The sequence below is a fragment of the Hemitrygon akajei genome, chromosome 1 (assembly GCF_048418815.1).
Source record: "Hemitrygon akajei chromosome 1, sHemAka1.3, whole genome shotgun sequence".
Lineage (NCBI taxonomy): Eukaryota > Metazoa > Chordata > Chondrichthyes > Myliobatiformes > Dasyatidae > Hemitrygon > Hemitrygon akajei.
In genome coordinates, this window is record NC_133124.1 from 14006597 (window position 1) to 14028682 (window position 22086).

The 22086-nt window shown below is 42.5% G+C and overlaps 1 protein-coding gene across 3 annotated transcripts; it reads left to right on the top strand.

The window, feature by feature from the left end:
* Positions 1-69: 69 nt before the first annotated feature.
* Positions 70-20117, top strand: LOC140722488 (tumor necrosis factor receptor superfamily member 11B-like). 3 transcript variants are annotated; one of them, XM_073037296.1, is made up of 4 exons: positions 70-237; positions 10189-10558; positions 12739-12921; positions 18777-20117. In XM_073037296.1, exons 1-4 carry the CDS (start codon positions 223-225, stop codon positions 19082-19084), a joined length of 876 nt encoding a protein of 291 aa, XP_072893397.1. In that variant the 5' UTR covers positions 70-222; the 3' UTR covers positions 19085-20117. The 3 variants fall into 3 exon arrangements, with proteins under 3 accessions (XP_072893397.1, XP_072893340.1, XP_072893456.1); XM_073037239.1 differs by lacking the exon at positions 70-237 and adding an exon at positions 603-857; XM_073037355.1 differs by lacking the exon at positions 70-237 and adding an exon at positions 2310-2559.
* Positions 20118-22086: the final 1969 nt, after the last annotated feature.

Below are 22086 nucleotides of genomic sequence, written 5' to 3' on the forward strand. Positions count from 1 at the left end.
ACGCCTCCGCTTGGTGTTGCACGAGAAAGAGTCAGCGACACAATGTAGCTCCGATCCGAGTCATAGGTATTACGACATAGGTGGGGAAGGTCGCCCCCGCAAATATGGGGACTTCCCCGCTCATTTGACAGGGTTTAAACTGCGGCGGGCTCCGCGGCCAAAGATGCATCGAGCGCTTGAGCCCGCCGCGTCTGGGGACTGCCGATCACGAACAGCGCCGAGATGCCGGGCAACAAGGTGAGCGGCGAGCGGACGCGGGGTGCGCGGCGAGCCGGGAGGCGCTGACCATGGCGGCGGCTGCGCGGCGCTGCTTACGGTCAGTGTGTGCTGTGAACGCTTGCGTCAGTGACAAGGGCAATTAAAACAGAAATTGCTGTTTCTCAGCAATTAGTTCTGTTTTATCTTCCCTTCGCCACATCATAGGAAGGGTGTCGGGGCTCTGGAGAGGGTACTGAAGAGGTTTACCAGGAACTCGAGAATATCTGCAATTGCTGCAAGACCAAAGCTTGGTCTGGATTTCCAGCATCTGCAGATGTTCTCGTCTTGGTGACTCCACTGCTGCAGAAACCTATCCTGAAGGAGCTTAAATCTTCCCTTCAGCCCTGATGAAGGGTCTCTTCCATAGATGCCACCTGGCCTACTGAATTCCTCCAGCATTTTGTGCGCGAGTGCCAGGATGCTTCCTGGATTAGAGGGCGTGTGCTGTAAAGAGAGGTTGGGCAAACTGGGGTTGTTTTCTCTGGAGAGGCAGAGGCTGAGGGAAGACCTGACAGACGTTTTAAAGATTAGGTAGAGTAGACAGACGATATCCTTTACCCGGGGTTGAAATGCCTAATACCGGAAGGCATGCGTTTAAGGTGAGAGGCGAAATTTCAAAGGAGATACGAAGGGGCAAGTCTTTTTTTTTTACACCGGGAGTGGTGGGTATCTGCGGTGGTGGGAAAGACAGATACATTAGAGACTTGTAAGAGGCGTTTTGATAGGCACGTGGGTGTGAGGAAACGACAGAATATGGGCATTGTGTAGCCAGAAGGAATTACTTTAGTTCACCATTTAATTGGTTCGGTACAGTACTGTCGTTTGTTCCTGTGCTACGGGGTTAATCTTCCTTGCATGGTGGGGAAGCAGGTCCTCCGAAGATTGTTAATAGTTGCAACAGGGGGATGGTGCCGTGAAACACATCAAGATACAATGAGTAACGCACACAAAATGCTGGAGGGACTCAGGCAGAGAAGAATAAAGAGACACACACAAAACGCCAGGCAGCATCAACGGAAAACGACGTTTCGGGCCGAGACCCTTCGGCGGGAATAAAGAGGAGACGTTTCGGGGCCACGGAAAGCTGGTGGACAGAGATCGCTCCATCCACAGGACAGATTACAAATGGGGTCCCTGGAGTCCAGATTTCCGAAAGTCACCCACCGGTTCTGAACGCACCAGCATTACACGTCACCTGCTTTTACTCAAGGTTTGTGAATGAATGCTCGCACACGAAGGGAAAATCACCCGTTATAGTTTGCACTCTGGATAGGGATAGGAAGGGGTTTAGGAATATGGTGAATGCTAGAGGCTGCGTTTCCTTTCACTCTCTAGAGCTGCTGTGGAGGAAATGGAACAGGAAGATTTGAAGTGTGTGTGTGTGTGTGTGTGTGTGTGTGTGTGTGTGTGTGTGTGTGTGTGTGTGTGTGTGTGTGTGTGTGTGTGTGTGTGTGTGTGTGTGTGTGTGTGTGTGTGTTCGTTCCCGATAGAGTCATAGACAGCTCTTTGAACCATTTAGTGCCTACTCCCCTCGACTCGCTCCTGGACTATAGTCCTGCATACCGCTCCCATCCATGCACCTCTCCAAATTTCTGTTGTGTTCAAATGGACCCTGCAATCACCATTTCCGCTGGCAACTTCCACACTTGCACCATCCTCTGAGTGAAAAAGCTCCCCCTCAAATCCCCCTGAAGTATTTCACCTATCACCTTTAACCTATGACTTCCAGTTCCAGTCTCACCCAACCTCAGTGGAAAAAAGCCTGCTTGCATTTACCCTGTCTGTACCCCTCATAGTTTTGTACACTTCCATCAAATCTCCTCTCAATCTTCTACATTCTAGGGAATAAAATCCTAACCTATTCAACCTTTCCGTGTAACTCAGTCCTCAGGTTTCAGCAATATCCTGGCAATTCTTCTCTGTACCCTTTCAAACATATTTGCATCCTTCCTATAGAGAGGTGACCAGACTGGCACAGAATATTCGAAATTTGGCCTCAACAGCACCTTCACCATCCCAACTCCTGTACTCAATTCGAAGCCAATGTGCCAAAAGCTTTCTTTGCGCCCTTATCTTTCCGTGACGCCACTTACGTTAGCAAACGGGATCAAGGATCTGAGAGGTGGAACAAATAGTCCCGATGAAGTGTCTCAGTCCGAAACATCGACTGTTTATTCCATTCCACTGGTGCTGAGTGGCGCGCGGAGTTCATCCAGCATTCTGTATGTGTCTGTACGTGAAAGGCAAGTGACGAGGCAGGTTCTTCTGGTTTGAACTGCACATCCAGTGGTTATGGGAGAGGTAAATTCAAGCTCAGTGTATAAATCAAAATCAGAATTACTTCAATTTACTTTTATTACTTTTACTTTTACTTTTTTAGAATTACTTTTACTTCAATTTCTCTTAAATGTTTCAATTGAACCTGTTTTCACCACTTTTGCCGGCAGCTCGTTCCACACTCGCACCTAAAAAAAACCCTCATTTTCCCCTTAAATACTTAAAAAAGATCACAGATTTAATGGACCGAGCTATCCTCATCTATCGCTGCGGCATATTAGGCCACTCACCCCATCAAGTCTTCTCCATCATTCTATTATGTCTGATTTATTATCCCTCTCATCCCGATTCAGCTGCCTTGCCCCGTACCTTTGACCTCCTGACTTATCAAGAACCTATCATTCTTCAAATATAATCAATGACTGATCTTCCACAGCCGTCTGTGGCAACGAATTCCGCAGATTCACCGCCCTCGGGCTCAAGCAATTCCTCCTCCTCTCTGTACTAAAGGGACGCCCCTCTATTCTGAGGTTGTGCCCTCGGGTGCTCGACGCACCCACTGTAGGAAACATCCTCTCCACGTCCACTTTATCTCAGCCTTTCAATATCCGATGGATTTCGATGAGATTCTTCTAAACTCCAGTGAGTGCAGGCACAGAGCCAACAAATGCTCCTCGTACATTCACTCTGTGATTCTATGTTTTGTCAGTACTGTATCCTGCTCTGTTTGCTTTAGTAACATACAGTGTTGTCAGTTTTTTTTTAAAAAAGCTAAGCCCGTCAGACACTGGAAATTTGAAACAAAAGCATGGTTTGCTGGACATGCACCGGCTGTAGCTAAGGGGTGAGAAACGAGAGCAGTCCATGTTGTCAAATCTACTTAGTCATATTGACACAGTCTTCATGGAATTCATGTCAAAAGTCACAACATGTCAGACGTCAAGAACGTAGATGTGCTGGAACTTTTGCAAAGGATTAGGATAGATGTCATCCCAAAGGCTGGATGAGATATACCCCAAGAAGCTGTATCTTTTTTCCCGGGGTGGAAATGGCTCGTACGAACTGCATACATTGAAGATGACTGGAAGAAACTATAGGGCAATGTCGGAGGTACGATTTTCACACAGAAAGGAGGGGGTGCGTGGAACATGCTCCCGGGGGCAGTGGTAAAGGCAGGTACACTAGGGGCATTTAATAAACTATTAGATAGGCACATGAATGATAGAAAAATGTGAGGGCTACGTAAGAGGGAAGAGTTGCGTTGATCTTAGAGTAAGTTTGCACCACCTAGGTGTAACACGTGTCTGATGCTTGTCTTATTTCGTGTGAGGTCGCAGCACTCTTTATCAGAAAATCAAATTAAATAGTACTTCACCGGGTGCTAGTGGGTCACCAGAAGCTCTAGGTATCAGAAGAAGGCAGTGAATAAAGACTCACACTTCCAGAATTAAGGTTGTTTCTAAAAGTAGCAATGTATACGATTATTTACACGAGTAAGAATAGAAATTTCCAACGTTCTGTCATAGGTTCCAAGCCTCAGATATCAACGAAAATCAAATTCTGTTTTAGTTAGAATCAGTGAGTTTCATTAGAATAACCTTTATTACTCCAGTTAATTAGATCTAGTGTTATTCCCTATTTAAAGGTTTACAGACGGAAATTTGCCTTCATATTTCGCCCGAGCTATTTAGGAAACTTATTGAATTCCCATTTTTTAGTATCATGGTTAACTTCAGTTTCAGTTTAAGGTCAAATTCAAATTCAAACCCCAGAAACATAAATAGCTTAACTCCTTTCACGACAAATCTCCAACAAAGTAAACCTTTGTTTTTAAGCAAAGTAAATCTCATTCAGTAGCTTAATCAAAGTCTTTGCGAAAATAATCTGTTCTTCCAGAAAATCATATTCAGATCTTCCCAATGAAAAATGAACTTGCACATCCAACAATCGTTTATGTCTTGAAACATTTACGGTAGTTCCCACATTGGTTCTTCCATGGCTCGCCTTCTTTTTCCTTGGTCCATTGGCTGAAATAGATGATCATCCACGGAAAGTCGATTCACAATACTTACACAAAAAACCCTGATTAAATCCCTTGGTATGAGTTAACAGAACTAATTCCCCGTTACAGGGTAGAGCTCTTGGACACGACTCTCCGCCGATATCGTCTCGCTGTAGATAAAGTTCGTTATAGCCATAGCTTCAATAAATCTTTTATCGATATCGTCTCTCCTTCAAGGGTTTCACCCTAAGGATTTCCAGTAAGCAGGGTACAGATGCCACGCCTCATTCTCACATAACACTTTTTTCAAGTTCTCTTTTTTAAAAATCGGTAAACCTCGTTTTTATCCCTCCACAGGTGGAGCTTTCTAACATTACATTTTTGGATTTAATTGACGTGGGTTACACCCCCTCCCCTTTGAATTTATGCAGGTCCTTTTGCACACAGGTACAGGTTGCACTGTAATGGGGTTGGGTGTTCGACATATCTGAAATCTGGAAGAGACTCCACAAAAGCTGAACGCAGGCCTTGGAAAAGGGACTGAACTATTCTCACTAAATTATTTCCAATCTCAGGATATGTTAGAGTCCTAGGTTTTTCCCTGTGTCGAGAAGACCTTCTGAGCTCAGGCTCTTCTTTGTGAGAATTCTCATTTGTCACGTGTTTTCTAATCAACGCTTTATCACGTGTCTCTTTCTCTCATTGAATCTCAGACTCATCTGAGATTGATGAAATTTCCAGGCTTCTTTAGTCAGGTAGGATACACTGATGACGCATTTCCTCATTTGTTGTTTCTTCCACTGGGTTTTCCTCAGGACTGACAGGTAAGTTATTTACTGCAGTAGATTCTGCTACATCCGAACTTTCATTTCTTTGGGATACCAGCTCTGGGTCTGCAGCCCGAGAGGTTGTAAGTGGCTGATCTGGACTTGGGTTGGAGCCTACAATTCGTTGGTGTAACTGCTCACTGGTTTCTTGACTCTTAGAAGCTTCATCTACAATGCCAAGTCTTGGTCTGAGGTAGTAAGCCTTATTCTCTTCAGAGTCAATTGGGTTTTCTTTCTCTTCAATCCACTGTTCATTCTTCGTGCTCCTGAGAGTTCTGTACTTGCGAACAGGGACAGAAGAAAGTTGTTCAACGTCTTCAGAAGGAAGAAATCCCCAAGGGAGCAGTAGATCTCTTTGTAATGTTTGTAAAGGTCCAGACAGGTTCTCAGGATGTACCTTATCGTCAGGCAGATCACCAGCTTGGCTCAACACTCCATAGACCATTTCTTCCCATTTATCAGCAAGTTTGTTTTTAACCTCGTAAGCGCACATTATTTACTGACAACACACACAAAATCCTGGAGGAACTCAGCAGGCCAGGCAGCATCTATGGAAAAGAGCACAATCCACTCTTTAGGCCTAGACCCTCGGTCTCGTTTCAACTCTGAAGCTGTCACATGTGTGGCTGGTCTTGTTTTGGTCTGCCATTTTCCCTGTTGCTATCTTGAAGCTTTGCTCAAGATGAGATTTCAAATTTTGTACATACTGAGAGTATGATGTACCATGTTTATCTTCCGATGGTAGTCCGAAACCAAAGTCAACTGGGAGTCTGGGTTGTTGCCCGAACAATATTTCATACGGACTGAATCCAGTCACGTCATTTCTAGTAGAATTGCACGTATGGACTAGGGGTTTCACAAGTTCTCGCCAAGGAGTTTTACTTCTCGTTTCCAGGGTTCCTAACATATTTAAGAAGGTCCTGTTAAACCTTTCAACAGAGTTTCCTCTGGAATGATATGGTGTAGTTCTGACGTTTTGAATTCCAGCTTTCTCACCGTTCTTTAGTCAAGCGGGGTTCAAAGTCAAGCCCTCTATCGCTGTGCAGGTGCTCAAGATAACCATGAGAGATGAAATGCTTCCATGGGCACTTTGCAAATGTCTTGGCTTTCTGGTTAGGTGTAAGAATAGCCAAAGCATATTTAGCAAAATGATCAGTTATTACTAACACATCTTTTGTGTTACTTTGATCAGGTTCTAATGTAAGAAAGTCCATGCAGGTCAGCTGCAAGGGTTGAGTAGTCATAATATTCACTAGCGGAGTAGCTTTCTCAGGTAAGGTCTTTCTTCTTGCGCATCGACCACGTTTTAATCTTGCGTTCTACATCAGCAGCCATCTTGGGCCAATAGAATCGGCTTCTGACTAAATCCAGGGTACAATCAATATCCATGTGACCAAAGTCATGTGAACTACCTCAGATTGAAACTTCCCAGGTAAAGCAAGCTGGTGTGGCTTTATTGGTGGTTAATCTTTTCCTGTGGGGAATTCCATCTCTTAGCTTTAGACAATCCCATTCACTGAGAACATAGTCTTGGGATTACGTTTCTCACTGAAAGGATTGCTTTTTTACACCAGTTTTCGTCTGCTTGATGGCTTTCCTAATACAAGTATCGGTTAACTGAGTGTCTGTAATTTCAGAGACGAGAAATGACTGGTAGTCCCCCACACTGATCTTCTTGTGTGTAATTGTCCGGTACCGGTATAGCACTTGAATGCACCGTTAAAGATCCAACAAATGCAGTGGCGACATCTGCAACAGGTTTTCTCTGATGGCTAAGAGAACTCCCGTGTACAGCTTGCACAACGCCGGCGCTAACTTCACCCGCAGCACCCGGGTTCGTCAGATGACTTTCAGTAAACTTCCAGATGCGTTCCCGCTCTTTCTGGGATGTGAGATCATCTGATAGGCCTCCATGTGGTCGTCGGGACAACCCGTCAGCATCATTGTGCAGCTCCCCGGGCCTGCCTTGCAGCTTAAAGTTATAGACTGACAGAGCGGCTAGCCATCTGTAACTGGTTACATACAGTCTAGCAGTACGTAAGTCAGGTACGTTACTACAGTAAATGAACTGTAAATAAACTACATTAAACCAAATATATCAGGGATGGGGTAAGAGGGGAGGATGGGCATTAATGGAAGTTAGAGAAATCAATGTTCATGCCATCAGGTTGGAGGCTACCCAGCCGGTATATAGAGAATGCCGGTACGGAGAGAAAGCGGGTACAGGGTTCTGAGTTGGATGATCAGCCATGATCATACTGAATGACGGTGCAGGCTTGAAGGGCCAAAGGGCCTACTCCTGCACCCATTTTCTATGTTTCTATACTGGGAGACTGTTTCGCTCACACCTACACTCTGTCCACCAGAGAAAGCAGGATCTCCCAGTGGCCACACATTTTAATTCCACGTCCCATTCCCATTCTGATATGTCTATCCATGGCCTCCTCTACTGTCAAGATGAAGCCACACTCAGGTTGGAGGAACAACACCTTATATACCGGCTGGGTAGCCTCCAACCTGATGGTATGAACATTGACTTCTCTAACTTCCGTTAATGTCCCTCCTCCCCTTCTTACCCCATCCCTGATATATTTAGTTTCCCCCCCTCCTTTTTTTTCTCTCTCTCTGCCCATCACTCTGCATGTTCTCCATCTCCCTCTGGTGCTCCCCCCTCTCCCTTTCTTTCTCCCTAGGCCTCCCATCCCATGATCCTTTCCCTTCTCCAGCTCTGTATCCCTTTTGCCAATCACCTTTCCAGTTCTTAGCTTCACCCCACCCCCTCTGGACTTCTCCTATCATTTCGCATTTTCCCCTCCCCCTCCTACTTTCAAATCTCTTACTATCTTTCCTTTCAGTTAGTCCTGACAAAGGGTCTCGGCCCAAAACATCGACAGTGCTTCTCCCTATAGATGCTGCCTGGCCTGCTGTGTTCCACCAGCATTTTGTGTGTGTTGCCTGTATTGTGCTGTAAGTTTTCTATGTTTCTATCCCTCCCTCCCAGTGATATAAACCCTCCGGGTATTCAGAGAGTCATAGTGGAGCACATTGTGTGCAGTAATGACTTGATGGTTCATAGAAATCCACCAGTAAGGCTCTGAATTTTTTCTGTTAGAACCCCTCGTCCACCTAATGAGGTGGGTTATGAGGCTTCTTGTGCTGGGGTTGAACTGCTCTTGCAAGAACCAAGTCTGTCTGATCTCCACTGAACGCAGAAAATATGTGCAAGTATTCTTCCACCAGCTTCTGACATCATCAGGTCAATATGCCCTGGAGCTACATCTACTACTTGCATACAAACTCACAGATTTAGCTTTTTCCACCACAGAGGCAGTGATGAATTATTCGCCAAATTCACGAACATGGTACAGAACATGGGTGAAAACCCATCTGCCTACCTACCGCAGTTAGAGGCAGCGTTGACACTGACTGTAAAGCAAAGTGGATTTGCTGAAACTGGGGCTAACAAGCATCTCTTAGAGGAATCACTCTGCAACTAGGTGTGAGTGGGCCTTCAGAAGCTCTAGCTATCTGAAAGAGGCAGCGAATAGAAAACACACACTTTTAGAGGTACTCCAGTTTCTCTAACTAATTAGATCTAGTATTATTCCCTATTTAAAAGCTTACAGACCAACATTTTTCTTTATATTTATCCCTAGTTAGTTAGGCAACTTATTGAATTCCTATTTTTAAGTATAATGGTTAACTTCAGTTTTAGTTTCAGGTCAGTTTGTCTTCAAATTCCAATTAAACCCCTCCCCCTCCCCATGTACCTATAACTTAACTCCTTTCACGACAGTGCTCCAACATCACAACTTCTAAACAAAGTAAATCTCATTCAGTGATTTATCAAAGTCTTTGCAAAAATACTCAGTTCTTCCACAAAAACAAATTCACATCCTTTGAAAAATAAATCTACACATCCGGCCATATTAAATCCTCTACATCTTGAAACATTTTGTTCCCGCGCTGGTTCATCGATCTTGGGTGACACGCCTTCTTGCTTCTTTGGATGAAATAGTGGATCATCCACAGAAAGTCAGCTCATGATCCTCACATGAAAGAAATCTGACCAGATCGCTTGGTGTGATTTTAACAGAACCAATTTCCAGTTACATGGGAGAGATCTTGGTCACGTTATCTTGATATCATCTCGTTACAGCTGATGCTCGTTAAAACCGTAGCTTCAATGAACCTTTTATCCATATCGTCTCTCCTTCAGGTGTTTCACCCTGAGGACTTCCAGTAAGTATGGTAGAGATACTAGCTACTAATTCCTCTTTTAACAGTTTAGTAATTCCTCTTTAGTTAGTTTCTGTAGTTTGCTGCCTTTCTATCGCTTGTCCACGCTTCCTTCTCACATAGCAATGTTTTAAAGTTCTCCTTTTTAAAATTTGGTAAGCTTCATTTTCATCCCAGCACAGTTGGAGGATTCTACCATTACATCTTTGGGTTCAATTGGCCTGGATTCCATACGAAGCACTATAGAGTTATACTGTTTACTTTTTAACGTGTCTGAAAACACCTTATTACCTGCTAATTTATTACTTTATGTGTTGTGTGTGAGTTATGTGTACTGTGTTGTGCAAAGGAACTTTGTTTTGTTTATTGGTATACATTTATATGGCTAAATGGCAATAAACTTAAACTTTAACCTGAATAACTAGAGAAGGTATGCATGCACATGGACAACGTATGGATGTTCATAGAGACATCATGTAGAGCTGGATCAGAGCCTTGGTGAGCTAGGTAATAGCTCTATGTATCGGGCTCCATTGACAGGGCACACGGACACTATAATTGAAATTATTCTTTCTTTCTCCTCAGTGGTTCTTCAGCTTGGTTTTTGCCCCTTTTATTTTTGCAAGTGCGAAGGCCGTTGTGGCAGAACAAACCTATCGATACCAAGGCCGAACCTGCTCTCGTTGCCCTCCAGGCTCCTACATGAAGACACATTGCACCGCAACCCAAGACACGGTTTGCGCCCCTTGCTCTAAAAAGCATTACACACAGTTCTGGAATTATTTACAGAAGTGTCAGTACTGCAATATTTTCTGCCAAGAAAACCAGTACGTTAAGCGGGATTGCGATCGGTACCACAACAGAGTATGCGAATGCAAGGACGGATATTTCTTGAAGTACGAGTTCTGTGTGAAGCAGAAAGAATGTCCTCCTGGATTTGAAGTTCAAACTCCAGGTATAACAGATTCAATACATAAATATTCTACAATAAGTGTACAGCTTTAAATGCATTTACAAATTGCCATCCACACAGCAGGATCTCAGCAGGTCAGGCAGTGTCTATGAAGAGGAATAAAGAGTCGAATTTTTGGGCTGAGTCCTAATGAAAGGTCTCATCCCTAAGCATCAACTCCTTATTTCTTTCCATTAATAGTCTCTGCCCTATTGAGGTCCTCCAGCATTTTAGGTGGATTACGCAGCATTTTCAACATCTGCAGAATCTCGTGTGTTTATAATTATGTTGTATATATAGCATTTATTGCACAATCATTTGACTCGTTTGTCCTAAATTCAATCTTTTGCCTTTACTCCAGCATTCTCCCCCTCTTCAATCTATCCTGTTGTGAGAATTTATGTTTTTCACCCCAAGCAATTCCACACTCAATTCACACATGTTGTAGAATTTCTTTTGAACTAGTTTGAACAGAGACTGGAGACTTGAGGCCTTTCCTGTGGTCTTAAGACTGTCTGTGTGGCTGTGTGCATGGGAGGGAGGAACAGAGCTTGTTTTTCTATGGTTGGGTTGTTCTGCCGAGCATTGTGAAGACTCAGGTAGTTCCTCTGTATGTGGGTGGTGTCTTGACTTGGAACTTCAAACCTCCTCATTTTTGCAGTTGAGCAAAATTTCAAAGTTCAAAGTAAGTTCATTATCAAAGTACAGTACATATATGCCACCATATGCAACCCTGAGATTAGTTTTCTTGTGGGCATTCACAGTAGATACAAAGAAACACAATAGAATCAATGAGAAACTATACACAAAGATGGACAAATACCCAACGTGCACAAAAAGGCAAACTGTGCAGATACAAAAAAAACAATTAATAATAAATAAGCAATAAATAATATTGAGAACGTCAATCATAGAGTCTTTGAAAGGGAGTCTCCCTCCTCTAGGTCAATCCGTCAACACCTTTGTTTTGGCCAACAACAATGGTGTTACCAGCAAACTTGAATATGGCATTGGAACTGTACTTAGCCACACAGTCATAGTTGTAAAGTGAGTTCAAATTGAATAAACGGTGCACCAGGTAGAAAGATGAGAGAAAGCTGAGAGAGACGCTGATGGGATCAGCCTGGAGTCATCAGGAGCACTTAGAAATTGACACTGTGTTATTAAGTGATGTTGCCACGGGAAGTCTATGAAGAAGTTGTGTGATGGTGTTATGGCAAAGAGAGATCTACTTTCTCAATCTATTCCTTTTCTTTACAAACTTCTTTTAGTCTTTTGCTACCCTCAGAAATGTCCCAATTTCCTGAGATATATCTGATAAATCATACGCTCAACAGAACAGCCCTCCTCATTATTTGCAGTTCTATTTATTTAGAGATCCAGTGCGGACCAGGCCCTTCCACTCCAACGAGCCAGTAGCCCACCTGTTAACACCAGCCTAATCGCAGCACAGTTTACAATTAACCAACCAACTGGTATGTCTTTGGAGTGTGGGAGGAGACCAGAGTACCCGGAGGGTGTGAAAGCTCCTTACAGATGGTGTCGGAATTGAACCCCCAAGCTCCGATATCCTGAGCTGTGATAGCATCGCGCTAACCTCCACACTTTGGTGGCTGAGTGGATCCTGCCACAAAGTAAAAACAAAGCTTACTTGATTTAATGAACTTTGAACATTGAATTCATTGTTAAGGAACAATCTTAAATACGTTTCAGGGACAGCCCCTCTACCATCAGATCGCTGAACGGTCCATGAACACTAACTACCACACTATTCCTCTTTAACACTTTTTTGTCATTTTTTGCACTGAAGCCACAAGACAAATTTCACAACATATCTCAGTGAAAATAAATCTTACTCTGATTCTGCCCTGAATTTTAAAACTTTAGTTTGCATGTCACTCTGCAGAATATGTTGTCCATTATTTTAAGTACATTTTAGCATCAGATTTCTGAATGGTCCATACACACCACCTCGCTCATCCTCTTTTGCTCCATATATATGTCTTTTTGCAACACATACACAGGCCTGATGCTGCAAAATAGCCAATTCCATGACATGTTTCAGTGACGATAACCCTGACTCTGAGTCTGATTATGAATCAGTAGATGTCATTCATCAGTTTTGTTTGAGCCTGTTTTTCATTTCAGTGGGGACAACTCTAACGCCTTTGCCTGTTCTCCAGGTACTCCACTACAGGACACCGTTTGTGCAAAGTGTCCTTCGGGTTTCTTTTCGTCCGTGACGTCCGCCACTGCGAAATGTGAGAGACACACCAATTGCGCTGACCTGGGCTTAGAACTGGATATTGCTGGTACGGCGTGGCATGACAACTTGTGCAGCCCCTGCCAGCCCCGCAACTCTGAAGGTATTTCCAAAGATTTCTTACTCCTGCTTACGAATGCCAATGCAGCATGAACATTATGTCTTATTGTACTTATCCAGGCTAACTGACATTCTGGAATTCCTTTTTAAATATTAACTAAAGTTCCAGGCCAATTGTTTCACTGTGTACTTTTCACACAACAGTACTGATGCATCATTAAAAATTCCTGATGCATCACTGGCACCAGCCGAATCACCATTAAGGGAATATTTATCTTTGATTTATTTATTGCGATACAGCCTGGAACGGGCCCTTCCAGCCCTCTGAGCCATGCTGCCCAGCAACTCTAGCCTAATCATCAGACAATTTACAATGACCAATTAACCTTCCAACCGATACATCTGTGTGAGGAGTGGCGCACCACATAGTCTTTCGTTTCGCGCCTGTAAGGCATGAAAATGCCCGACGCTGGCCTCTCAGGCCTGAGTAAACATCACCATCACCATCACCACCATCACCATCACCATCACCATCACCATCACCATCATCATCACCATCACCATCACCATCACCATCACCATCACCATCATCATCATCATCACCATCACCACCATCACCATCATCACCATCATCACCATCATCACCATCACCATCATCATCACCATCACCATCACCATCACCACCATCACCACCATCACCACCACCACCACCACCACCATCACCACCATCACCACCACCATCATCACCATCACCATCACCATCACCATCATCATCACCATCACCATCACCATCACCATCACCATCACCACCATCATCACCATCACCATCATCATCATCATCATCATCATCATCATCACCATCACCATCACCATCACCATCATCACCATCACCATCACCATCATCATCATCATCATCATCATCACCATCACCATCACCATCACCACCATCACCATCACCATCACCACCATCACCACCATCACCACCACCACCACCACCACCATCACCACCATCATCACCATCACCACCATCACCATCATCACCATCACCATCATCATCACCATCACCATCACCATCATCATCACCATCACCATCGCCATCATCATCTTTATCAATTAACCTTCCAACCGGTACATCTTTAGACTGTGGGAGGAAACCGGAGCACCAGGAGGAAACCCACACAGTCACGGGGAGAACGTGCAACCTCCTTACAGACAGCGGCGAGAATTGAACCCAGGTTGCTGGAACTGTAAAGCGATGTGCAAACCACTATGCCACTGTGCTTCCTAGGCGCCAGGAAAAAGCCTAGCAACTCCTCCACCCATGAACCCATCCCACCGCCACTACATTCACATCAGCTTATGTATATACGGCCACACTCAGCAGTTACTTGTACATTGCGTGTTATCGGATTGTTTTTATATTTATTGTGTTGTTATGCTGATTGTGATTTTTAATTCTGCAGTAAATTCAGCATAACCATCATTTTTTTCTCCCTTACATTTACGTACTGAAGAATAACAGTAAATCTTGACTTGAACTTGAGAAGTGTGAGTTTAGACACGTTCACAACTTGATACCCAATTTCCCTCGGGATCAATAAAGTATGTTTATCTGTCTGTCTGTCTGTCTGTCTGATAATAAAGTGGCAACACCATGACAACAGGATTTAAACAAGACAGTTTACCAAAGATGTTGGAAGCAGTAAAAGCTCTGGCACAGTTTTGAACTTCTAATCTTGTATTGTCGGGATGCACGTGCTTTGAATCATGTATTTTTTTGGCAGAAAATTAAACAAAATGATTGGTGAAGTGGTAGTCTGGAAAAGCTACTGCCTCATTGCTCTTGTGGCTCGAGTTTGTTTTGATCTCTGGTCCTGTCTCTGAAGAGTTTGCAAAAAATTCCCACCCACTAAGTTTTCTTCATGTGTCACAAGGTCACAGATACATACAGCACAGAAACTGGCCCTTCAGCCCATCTGTCCATGCTGTCCAGGATTCCCATCAAAGCCAGCTCCATTTGCCCATAATTTGTCCCATATCCCACTCAACCTTACTTTTCTACTTACTTGTCCATGTGCCTTTTGACTCTTGCAAATCTACCTCCCTCATGTATTTCCCCTGCGAGTCCATTCCAAACTCTGGGTGAAGTGTTTCTATCTATTATCATCTTTCTATCTATCTGTCATCCACTCATTTATTTATTGAGTTACAGTGCAGAATGGGGCCTTCCAGCCATACCACCTGACAATCTCCCAGTTTAATCCCAGCCTAATTACAGGACAATTTACAGTGACCAATTAACCTACCAATCAGTACATCATTAGACTGTGGGAGGAAACCCAGGCAGTCACAGGTTAAACATAGAAACTCCTTACAGGCAGTGCTGGGAACCCAGTTAACACCACCTGTTCTTCATTTCCATGTGTCTTTTGATGATTTCCATTTCAAATTATCACTGACAGCTGTAACAAACACTGTCTCTGTTGTTCTGGTTTCCTCCGATATCTCAAAGTTGTGCAGGATTAAGGCTGAAAGTAAATTTATTATCGAAGTGCATATAGACCATAAGGTGCAGGAGCACAATTAGGCCATTTGGCCCATCGAGTCTGCTCTGCCGTTTCAGCATGACTGATCCAATTTTTCTCTCAGGCCCAATCTCCTGCCTTCTCCCCATATCCTTTCATGCCAATCAAGAATCTATCAACCTCTATCTTAAATGTACACAAACACTTGACCTCCCCAGCTGCCTGTGGTAAAGAATTCCATAGATTTACCACTCTCTGACTAAAGAAATTCTTCCTCTCATCTCTGTTCTAAAAGGATGCCCCTCTATTCTGAGGCTCATACCTCCTCTGGTCTTAGAGGAGGTATCAGTGGATGTTGTTCACTTGGATTTTAAGAAGGAGCGTTTGAGAACTCTAGGTTTGTACTCACTGAAGTTTAAAAGAATGGGGAGGCAGGGTAATCTCATTGAAACCTATCGAATATTGAAAGCCCCAGATAGAGTGGGTATGGAAAGGATATTTCTGATGATGAGGGAGCCTAGGAGAAGATGGCACAGCCTCAGAATAGAAAGATGGAATTATGGAATGGTGGAATGGACTCGAAGGGGTAAATGGTCTAATTCTCTGCCATGGTCTTATGGGATACCCTTACCATCCATGTATTTATATAAACTTCTCTTAATGACTGAATTTGGTCACTTCCATCACTTCCACTGGCAGTTCATTACACACTCTCACCACCCTTTGAGTGAAGAATTTTCCCCTCATATTCCCCTTAAACATTTCCTTTTTCACCATCAATCCATGACCTCTAGTACTAGTTGCACCCAACCTCACTGAAAAATGCCTACTTGCATTTATCTTATAAATACCCATCATAGTTTTGTATACCTCTATCAAATCTCCCCTTAAACTCCAGGGAATAAAGTTATAACATATTCAACCTTTTCCCTATAACTCAGGTCCTCAAGTCCCAGTAACATCCTTGCTATCACAAAGTCATGACAGCGCCTCTACTTTCTTAGAAATATGTGCCACCAAAAACTTTGACAAACCTTATTGAATTTTTTGAAGTAGTTACGAGGAATGTTGACGAGGGTAAGGCAGTGGATGTAGTCTATATGGACTTCAGCAAGGCCTTTGACAAAGTTCCACATGGAAGGTTAGTTAAGAAGGTTCAGTCGTTAGGTATTAGTGCTGGAGTAATAAAATGGATTCAACAGTGGCTAGATGGGAGATGCCAGAGAGTAGTGGTGGATAATTGTTTATCGGGATGGAGGCCGGTGACTAGCGGGGTGCCTCAGGGATCTGTTTTGGGCCCAATGTTGTTTGTAATATACATAAATGATCTGGATGATGGGGTGGTAAATTGGATTAGTAAGTATGCTGATGATACTAAGGTAGGAGGTGTTGTGGATAATGAGGTGGGTTTTCAAAGCTTGCAGGGAGATTTATGCCGGTTAGAAGAATGGGCTGAACGTTGGCAGATGGAGTTTAATGCTGAGAAGTGTGAGGTTCTACATTTTGGCAGGAATAATCCAAATAGAACATACAGGGTAAATGGTAGGGCATTGAGGAATGCAGTGGAACAGAGAGATCTAGGAATAACAGTGCATAGTTCCCTGAAGGTGGAGTCTCATGTAGATAGGGTGGTGAAGAAGGCTTTTGGAACGCTGGCCTTTATAAATCAGAGCATTGAGTACAGAAGTTGGGATGTAATGTTAAAATTGTACAAGGCATTGGTAAGGCCAAATTTGGAATATTGTGTACAGTTCTGGTCACCGAATTATAGGAAAGATATCAATAAATTAGAGAGAGTGCAGAGACGATTTACTAGGATGTTACCAGGGTTTCAGCACTTAAGTTACAGAGAAAGGTTGAACAAGTTAGGTCTCTATTCATTGGAGCGTAGAAGGTTGAGGGGGGATTTGATCGAGGTATTTAAAATGTTGAGAGGGATAGATAGAGTTGACGTAAATAGGCTGTTTCCATTGAGAGTAGGGGAGATTCAAACGAGAGGACATGATTTGAGAGTTAGGGGGCAAAAGTTTAAGGGAAACACGAGGGGGTATTTCTTTACTCAGAGAGTGATAGCTGTGTGGAATGAGCTTCCTGTAGAAGTAGTAGAGGCCAGATCAGTTGTGTCATTTAAGGTAAAATTGGATAGGTATATGGATAGGAAAGGAGTGGAGGGTTATGGGCTGAGTGCGGGTAGGTGGGACTAGGTGAGATTAAGAGTTCGGCACGGACTAGGAGGGCCGGAATGGCCTGTTTCCGTGCTGTGATTGTTATATGGTTATATGGTTATATCTATTGATAGACAGTGGAGAGCATCCTGATTGGTTGCATCATGGCCTGGTGTGGAAATACCAATGCCCAAGAACGTGAAAGGCTACATAAAAGTGGTGGATACAGTCTAATCCAAAACAGACAAAACTCTCCTCATCTTTGAACACATCCATACGGAGTGGTGAGACATTCATCAGCAAGGAACCCAGCCATCCAAGCTACGCACTCTTCTTGCTACACCTTTCAGGCTGGAGGTACAGAAGCCTGTGTCCCACACCAACATGGTCAGGAATGGTTATTACCAAATAACTATCAGACTCACGATATGGTGTGGATAAATAACTTTACTCACTTCAATTCTGAATGGATTCTACAACCTACAGACTCACTTCTAAGGACATCAAAGTTCAAAGTAAATTTTATGATCAGAATAGATACATATCACCACATACCATATGAGGTACCACATGAGAAAAGAGCATAGCCTGGGTGGTGACGATCTTCTCATGTTCTCAGTATTATTTATTATTTTTGTCTTGCACATTGGTTATATAACAGTCTTTGTTTATGTACAGTTTTCTGTAATTACTATTATACTTTATTTTTCTGTAAATGTCCGCAAGAAAATGAATCTCAAGGTAGTGTATACTTTGATTTATACACTTTGATACTAAAGTTGACTTTGACTTGGTGCTTATGTTTCTGTAAGATGATCGCAGGTGGAGTGATAGCATTAACCATCATTTGCCACCAGCACCAGACCTCAGACAGAAATTAAATATGCTTGATCCAGAGTACATATTAGTTTTGCTCATGACCAAGAGACACTAATAACAGGAGAAGACACTCAAATTGCTGGAGGAACTAAGCAGATCAGGCAGCGTCTATGAATAAGAATAAAAGGCCTCAGCCTGGAACGTAGTCTCTTTATTCCTCTCCAGAGATGTTGTCTGACCTGCTGAGTTCCTATGGCATTTTATACATATTATTCTGGATTTCCAGCATCTGCAGAATCTCCTGAGTTAATAACAGGTGATCTGGTAGAAGATATTTAATTTGGAAAGCATAATCTAAACAGAACTTGTTTGTACTCTTTTTTTTCCAGACGGTATTTCGGTGTGTGAAGAAGTTCTTTTTAATTTTGTGGCACAGCAGAATATCAGGCAAAAGAAATTACTGCAGCTCATAAAGGTACTCACCGACTCGACACAAGATGACATCCTGCAAGATAAACTGCAGATTTTGCCTTTACTTAAAAAATGGAAGATGCGGCATGGTGTAAACGGATCTGCAGAGGACTTAGTGTCAGCTCTGAGGAAAGTTAAGCTCAATAAAATTGCAAGAAAAGTTGCAAAAAAGTTCCTCAAAGCTGGAAGCAGTATAGAGTGCTTTGCCAGAACAGCAGGGAAATAGGAAATATGAATGCAGTTCTAATAACTTTTAAAAGCCCATTGCGTGTATTCCTTCCTCATTTTATTTTTCCCAAGCAACTTTTCCAGATCAAAAATGTGTCATCATTTGAGTCAGTCTGTTCAAAACTTATAAAGTATGATAAAGTTGTGAATGTTTCCAGGATTATACAATTGTGGAGGCTATTTGGTTATATTTTAAGAGTAAGCAGACAAATTAAGAGAAAGTACACAACAATTAATCCAGTGTTGAGCAATGAGTGGTCAATATGTAATGATGTTAAATTAACCAGGAATAAATATATGTTGTGGTTATAGTTTGAGCTAGTTTAAGATAAATATGGATCATCGTTGTTAACCATCAATAATGACGATAAAGACAGAGTAAAACTTGCCATTTACAACTATGACAATAGTGATAATGAAGTCGTCCTTTATTTAGAGTATAGAAGAGAACAGCACAGGAACAGGCCATTCAGCCCACAAAGTTGTGCTAAACCAAATAAGAAGCAAATCCGAAACACCCAAACACTAATCCCTCCAATCTACACCACGTCCATGTCTCTCCATCTTCCTCACATCCATGTGCCCATCCAAGCAGCTCTTAAAAGCCTCTAATGTATTTGCCACAGATACAGAATACACAGATATGTAGCACTAAAAAAGATTGTGTGATCATTATATGATTGTTGTTTGTTAGAGTTGGCTGGGCAGGAACTGACTTCTGTCTCCTGCAATGAAACCGTGAGTACCCATCAAGACTCTTTTGGCTTTGGGTTCTCTGCGTTTCCTAAGGTTGTAAGACGTTCTAAAGTTAGGCAAAGGTTTTATGTTTTTTTGTAGGTTCTTTCAATTTTATACAATGGTTTAGAATTATTAGTTTATTTATATAATGGTAATGTTTATTTGCAATATAATATCTATTGATATTATAATATCTATTGACATGTATATTTGCAGGTTCTTAGACTGAGATTATGTATATTTATTCAACACTGGAGACTAGAAAACATTTCATTAAAGACAACCAAAATGAACCTTTTATAGACTTAATTTCTTCCATCAATACCTCAGTCATCGAAAAGTATAATGCAGAAACAGCCTTGGGCTCGTCTAGTCTGTACCAAACCATTTAGACTGTCCACTTCCTTTGACCTGCCCCTGCACTGCCCAACTCTCCACACGCCTACCATCTGTGCACCGTCCGAACTTCACTTAAATTTTACAATCGAGCTGGCATGCACCACTCGTAGATAAAGATCAGAGAGATAACAGTCATAGATAGTAATAATGTATAAGCCCCAAAGCAAAAACAGAACATTTAAGGAGAGAATTAATTAAAAATAAGGAAATCTTATTACATGAGTAATGCAATAATCATTGGACATTTAATTATTCACCCGAAGGAAATGTATGTGGTCACAGGGAGTGTAACCACAAAAACATTGAGTCAAAATCAATTATTGTCTTGACCCCAGAGGGAGTTGTTAAACTTGTGTGACACACACTCGGCTCCAAATGAAAGTGATTGCTCTGAAAGTCAAATTCCTCATTTTATTCCTTTATTAGCACTTACGGAACATACAATTTTGAAGTGATATTAAGCGGCCAGCAAAGGTTTGTCCCAAGCTACAAACTGCCATGAAACAAGCAAGGACACAAAACATATTCCTTTTGCTTTTACCATGCCCCCACTAATGTGACTATTTACCGTAATAAGCATAACAAACACACAACACAGAATGTATGGCTCCTACAGGGAGAACATACAAATTCCTCGCAGACAGAGGTGATTCACAATCACAATTTCTTAGCTTGCTCTTACAGCCTTTTTTAAACTACAGAACTAAATCAGCTATCCTCCAGTCCTCTGGTACCTCACCCGTGGCTAAGGATGCTTTAAATATCTCTGCCAGTGCCCCTGCTGTTTTTGCACTAGCCTTGCTCACTGTCCGAGGAAACAGCATGTCAGGCTCTGGGGATTTATCCACCATAATTTGCCTCAAGACAGCAAACAAATCTTCTGTAATCTGTACAGAGTCCATGACCTAATCTGCATTCCCTCATATCTATAGACTTATAGTATAGTATATAATATCATAATTATATGATATAATTATGATATTATATATAATATATATCTATAGTATATCTATAAACAAGAGTTCTCTTGCATTTTTATATCCTTCATGTACCTCATTTGCTCCTGCCTGCCTATCCCGGCTATGCCCCACCTTTTTCTCAACCAGGGCCACAAAATCTTTCAGAAAACCAAAGTTCCAAAAACCTATTATCCTTGCCTTTTAATCTGAAGGAACATACAGACTTTGAAATTGCACTTCTGAAGGCCTCCCATTTACCAATTACACTTTTGCTGGAAAACAGCCTGTCCCAATCCGTGTTTGCCAGATCCTATCTAACACCATCAAAATTGGCCTTTCTTCAATTTGGAATCTTAAACCACAGACCAGACTGCTGACCGTCCCTGCCTGCTTCTTTGAAACTCTCTCTAGGCAATCCGATGGCTCCTCAGGACTGTGGCGTACAAAACGTCACGTGATAAGCCAGCCTTGATGGAATGGCAGAGCAGACTCGATGGTCTGAATGGCGATAAGTCTTCTCCTGTGTCTTCTGGTCTTATAGTTTTAATCAATAATCTCATAGTAAGAGAAAAGGGCTGAAATTTTAGTCAATTTGAAAGGAATACAGTTCTGTCAGAGATCAAAGATCTGAATTTAACTGAAGCTAGTGACATTGTTATGAAGGAAAATACAAACTTGTGGTGGCAGCCTTGTTCGATACGTGAGGTAATTTCTCAGCTACACAGACAAAAAGCTGGAGGAGCAAGCTCAGCAAGTCAGGCAGGATCTATGGAAAAGAGTAAATAGGTGACGTTTCAGGCCGAGACCCTTCATCAGGACTAAGGAAAGGGGGGATGATGCCCCATCTCAGTTATTGCTTTTGAAGTGTTAGATAAAGAGTGGAGACAGCGGAAACTAATCAGAG